The sequence below is a fragment of the Loa loa genome, assembly GCF_000183805.2.
Source record: "Loa loa unplaced genomic scaffold supercont3.117, whole genome shotgun sequence".
Taxonomy (NCBI): domain Eukaryota; kingdom Metazoa; phylum Nematoda; class Chromadorea; order Rhabditida; family Onchocercidae; genus Loa; species Loa loa.
In genome coordinates, this window is record NW_018108297.1 from 45796 (window position 1) to 51325 (window position 5530).

Below are 5530 nucleotides of genomic sequence, written 5' to 3' on the forward strand. Positions count from 1 at the left end.
TAGTAAACATTCCACATACCTGCAGCGTTCTCCAGGGTATCCGGAAGGTAACAATTTTGTTGTCGTATCGTGACAGTAGGATGTTTTGTGATAGATTTATTTTATTCTTATGCTAGGTGGACATCTAGAAGGATACTGATTCCGTCATTTCTCTTACCGGAAATCTTTTCGGAATTAAATAAATGACAAAAGGGAACAGAATACTGGAATTTAAATGACAAAAGGAACAAAGTACTGGAACCACTCTTCTCTTCCCTCCACTAACCAAGATATCTCATAAATTTTCCAATGAAATCAAGGAATGCATAAAATGATTATCAACCGATCTACGGAATCTTGGGGGGACATCGAAATAACTGATTACATAAACTCGTTGTAGCAAAACGGTCCACCCGTCACACTCGCAAATTGGTCACAAACCCACAAAGCGATAGGAAGCTTCACGTCGGCTGAAGTCAGTGTTGAAAGGATGAGAAGGTTGACAGAAAGAGCTGAAAATTGAGACTGGGAGTTATGGCCCAGGGATTGGTCATTTCTAATCCGTAAATCATTAACACATTTCTTATCTTTCCCTTTTTGCTTGTTTGTTTGATTTTTGAAATCTGATTTGATATTAGCAGGTTGATAATACTATAGTAGCACGTCATCACTGCACTAATGTCTTTCTCATTTTCATTTCAATGAAGCGGTCAGCCATCTTCATTTCATCTCATTTTATATTAAATTTTCCAGTTTTGTTTCGTTTTTTTTTTCTATGTATCATCTTTTTCTCCCTCCATTTTTCCATAATAAGAAAGAAATATTATATGCTTTTATTTATAGAAAGAGTTATGTGAATAAGATGGGTGATTTATTGGATTAGATGAGTTTGTTGGTAGTGGGAGAAGAGTGGTATGATATGTTGTTATGTAATTTAGTAGTTATTTCACGTTGTTGATTTATGATTTTGAAATAAATAACTACTTTATATTCGTATTATTGCTGTCATCACTATTAATATTGTTTAGGAAATCCAAAAAAACTGACCAGTATTACCGTAATTTTATGAAATAGTGTAGCTGATCTGCAATAGTATAGCTATGAAATAGTGTAGCTGATCTTTTATGAATGAATTATGATTATTTGTATGAAATTTGAATAGAATTTTTCCATATGATTTCTGATCGGAGTAGTCAAATTTGAAAGTACTTTCACTACAAACTTGTTAAGAAACATAAGAATAAATGCAACTGATAATGTAAACAATACATTTCGATCTATGAAGATATTAGCACTTAAACATCGCGCATGAATCATTGTTTCTTTAATCTCACCGGATTATCGATATCCTGGTCACGCGATACAAGATTGCTTGAACCATTGTCATTCTGGGAACATTCTAGAAACAATTATTATCAGATTTTAGCATGACTTTATGTAAAATGATCGTCATCTATGATATGTAGGAAAAGAGTGGATTAAAAAAATCTAAGCCTACTGCATATATTGCAGGTTGACGTGTGAGAGACATGTGGCTGTGAAAAAACATCTCAATCGGAAAAAATTAAGTCTTCCAAAATTGTAATCTACTAACGGCGCACTAACAATTTTGGTGACAGCTGAGCACGGCATTTCATATTCCTTACTCGCACCATCCTTCTACTTACATTGCACGTATGTTTATTCTTTTATTTGTCCTTCACTTATCTGCTAACCTGTATTGCGACCATTCCAGATTTATCACTCTATTTATCACACGTAACCAACTAGAATAGTGCTTGATCTGAGTTTTGATTTTAACACTTGCAAAATAAATTATGAATTAAATGTTCTTGGAAATCGTCCCTTCTAGATCTTTTATGTTTCTTTTTTTCTAAAAGTTTTACTTTCCATGGATATATTCGAAGATAATTCGTTGAGTAACTGCTTGTAGTATTCTAAGATGATTTAGATCACCATACAGCGTTGTCATAAAAGGCGTATCGCGGAAAACTCGGAATTGCCTCATCATTTTTTTGGATCGAAGGCTTAATGAATGTTTCCAATTTATTACACATACGGAGTGTATGTCAAAATATGTGTCCTCTTATGACGTGGCTAAAGCTTCGACTGTGTGTTGTTGATAGTGTAACATATGTTTATTTTATGCACCTTTTTAAGTGCAGATTTGTGAAAGGAAAAATTGTCGTTTACATCTATGGAAAATAGATTTTGCTTACAAAGCCCTGTGTTCATTTCCAAACGTGTATGTGTCACCATTATTTAAAATTTGGACCGGTTTGATTTGTTTTCTTCAGCTGATCGCTCCATTCACTGCTTTTGTTAACAGAAATGAGTAAACAGTTATTCTCATCGAAAGCAGATAACCGAGTAACTACCGTGGTCGCTACACCTGGTTACGGGCCGGATCGCCAAGTTGAAGTGCAGTACTCCGATACTAAGGTTCTATTACTTGAATTTATGTTTGAAGCAAAAAATAATGCTCATATTTAATCCTGATCTTCAAGGAAACAGTGAAATAAAGTTACGTATATAATACTAACACTATGTGAAATCCTTTTTCCTTTATGTTTCTCGTGATTGCATAGATTTTTCATTTTATGTTTTTTTGGATAGGAAAATCAAAATTGTCATCTTTAATCTATGGGTTAATGACATACTCCGAGGAGTAATAAGCAACACCTCATTTCGACATACAGTAACCTACATTTCCTTTTCTCCTTTATCCGTGGCGTCTGTTGGAGTCCTCAGTCAAAGGAACTACCATTAAAGGAAGTGGAATTCGTATAACTAAAGTATTAGTAAATGTAAAATCTGGCAATGCCAAAATGTAATAGAAATAGGCACTAGCATGGCGATTTTAGGAAAAGCAAAGGAATAAATTCTTTTCTGAAGTGCTTTTATATCAGTTGCTTATTCGGTTATCATTTTTTGCCAGGTAAATGTTTCCAGGTAATAGGCAACGGTTCTTTTGGAGTAGTTTATCTTGCCAAACTTGCTGATACTAATGAACTTGTCGCGATCAAGAAAGTTTTGCAGGACAAAAGGTTCAAGGTAAACTTGTTTTGCAATTAGTGAATTTTGGTAATTATATATTACAACTTCGAAATTCCTTGTTAGGTGATGTTCATTTTTCTGATGACTGCTGTTTACGTTTTGTGGCGATGGAAAGTTTTTTTTTTTACCCATTATGGCGGTTGAATACTAGGAAGGGAATTTCATGGAAGGACTTGTGCAAATAAATATACTCTAGCTATGTCATTACTGCTGTAAAATTTCCCATCCCCATTGTTGAAGCTTGTAGTGTCCAAGGGTGTATAATGTTCACAAATAAAATGTTGGGTTTTACTTTATTCTTATGTTAAAATGCTTGTTAAATCATTGGGGTCGTAGTTTGTACATTTCTGCTATCAATATTGTGTTTTTACTACCGAAATCGTCATATCTAATCGGTCATATATTGGATGGACAGTGGATTTTGAAATTAAAAATGATCATTAAAGACGAACTTTTTCAGAATCGTGAACTGCAAATAATGCGCAAATTGGAGCATCAGAATATTGTAAAATTGAAATATTTCTTTTACTCCAGCGGGGAAAAGGTATTTCATTTCATGTGGCTTAAAACCAATCTTTTCATATATTTTCCATCTGGTAGCATATCACTTTTTTCTTTTTTTTTAAATACACTTTTGAAACGTTTCTGTTGATGGGCAAGACATTAAATGAGTTATGAACCACTTAGCTCAAGTATAGATTGGCTAATCCCTCTATTCTCCTTTGATTTATTATGTAAATGAATTTTTTCGATTGCTTCCAGAAAGATGACTTGTTCTTAAATCTAATACTCGAGTATATACCAGAAACCGTTTATCGTGTTGCACGGCATTATTCGAAACAGCGGCAAATAATACCTGCACTTTACATAAAGGTATCGTTTAAAACCATCCGATTTGTAATTACTAATCTTTTTTGGACTAACTTGCATCGAGATATCAAGTTTAGTCTATGAAGTATTTCGAAGCATTCATGTTTTCAGCTATATATGTATCAGTTATTTCGAGCATTGGCTTATATCCATAGTTTGGGCGTTTGTCATCGAGACATCAAGCCGCAGAATTTATTGCTTGATCCAGATTCAGCAGTGCTGAAGCTTTGTGATTTCGGTTCCGCAAAACATCTTGTCAGAGGAGAACCCAATGTGTCTTACATTTGCTCTCGGTAATTTTATCGAATTGTTATGCTGATATGTATTTATTTGTTTATTTGTTTCCGTCAAAATTCATATTCATATTTTCCCCTTTTGTTTCACTTTTTTTTTCCTGCAATTACTGTTATATTTTTAGTTACTACCGTGCTCCTGAATTAATATTTGGCGCTACGGACTATACAACGAGCATTGGTAAATTTTTGGATGCATATTTTGTTTTTTCATCACAAAGTTACTGTAAAAACAACGTTTGAATTTGTGATATAAATTTTCACTATTGAATTTTTTAATTTTAGACGTTTGGTCAGCAGGAACAGTGCTTGCAGAGCTTCTGCTGGGACAACCAATTTTTCCTGGCGACTCAGGTGTGGATCAGCTCGTGGAAATCATTAAAGTATTGGGCACACCCACACGTGATCAAATACAACAGATGAATCCAAATTATACTGATTTCAGATTCCCACAAATCAGAGCTAATCCTTGGCAACGCGTACGTCCATTAGCTCATCAATTTTGCCTTTTATGGGTCTATTTTTGGGAAGTAGAGTTTTGTAATCGATGCCATCATTCATCTTAACGTTATTGGATTGCATCATGACATGTAGCTTATAAACATTATCATTCCTTAAGCAACATGGCTGTATCACGTTCATTATTCAGCAGTCATACGCCAAAAGTGTGAAAACTCGAAATTTCAGGTGTTTCGTCCACGTACTCCCTCGGAAGCGGTCGATCTCGTTTCACGTCTTTTGGAATATACGCCTAATGCTCGGTTGTCGCCACTCCAAGCATGTGCTCATACATTTTTCGATGAGTTACGCCATCCTAATTGCAAACTGCCAAATGGTAGACAAGTGCCACCAATTTTCGATTTCTCCGAACAAGAGTTGCGCATCGAACCGAATCTTAATGCTGCTCTTTTACCTCAGAACTCTGCAAGAGGTATGAAATTTTCTGTATTACTAGATTTATTCAGACTTGTCCAGTTGCTTGAATTTCTGCTTAATGAGAGTTAAGAGATAATTTTCACTCTTCAAATGTTCGTACTTTTATGAGGTTTTTGTTTCTAGTTTTTGCTTAGGATATTGTCAGTTTTTAGGTGCATCATCAGCAGCAGTAGGTAGTTCCTCATCGTCACCAGTGGAAGCATCATCAACAGCAGCAGGAGCCCCAAGCGCATCAGCTTCAGCTGTTAATACTGAGCCAACTTCCACAGATGCGTGAATCTCATACGTTTTTGAAATTTTATGAAAGAAGGTAACTGGAGAATGCTTGAGATTATATACATATATATATATATATATATATATATATATATATATATATATATATATATATATAT

At 34.6% G+C, this 5530-nt stretch overlaps 2 protein-coding genes across 2 annotated transcripts; one reads left to right on the forward strand and one right to left on the reverse strand.

Moving 5' to 3' along the window:
• Window positions 1–360: 360 nt before the first annotated feature.
• Window positions 361–1634, reverse strand: LOAG_09638 (hypothetical protein; the record flags this gene model as incomplete). Its single annotated transcript, XM_003145165.1, has 3 exons — window positions 361–630; window positions 1314–1378; window positions 1574–1634. The coding sequence occupies 3 exons, from the start codon at window positions 1632–1634 to the stop codon at window positions 361–363; spliced, it is 396 nt and encodes a 131-aa protein (XP_003145213.1).
• Window positions 1635–2271: 637 nt separating this feature from the next.
• LOAG_09639 (CMGC/GSK protein kinase) lies at window positions 2272–5450 on the forward strand. The gene is made up of 9 exons (XM_003145166.2): window positions 2272–2421; window positions 2932–3033; window positions 3497–3580; window positions 3799–3909; window positions 4018–4199; window positions 4325–4380; window positions 4485–4678; window positions 4887–5130; window positions 5288–5450. Exons 1-9 carry the CDS (start codon window positions 2311–2313, stop codon window positions 5410–5412), a joined length of 1209 nt encoding a protein of 402 aa, XP_003145214.1. The 5' UTR covers window positions 2272–2310; the 3' UTR covers window positions 5413–5450.
• The last annotated feature ends 80 nt before the right edge of the window (window positions 5451–5530 follow it).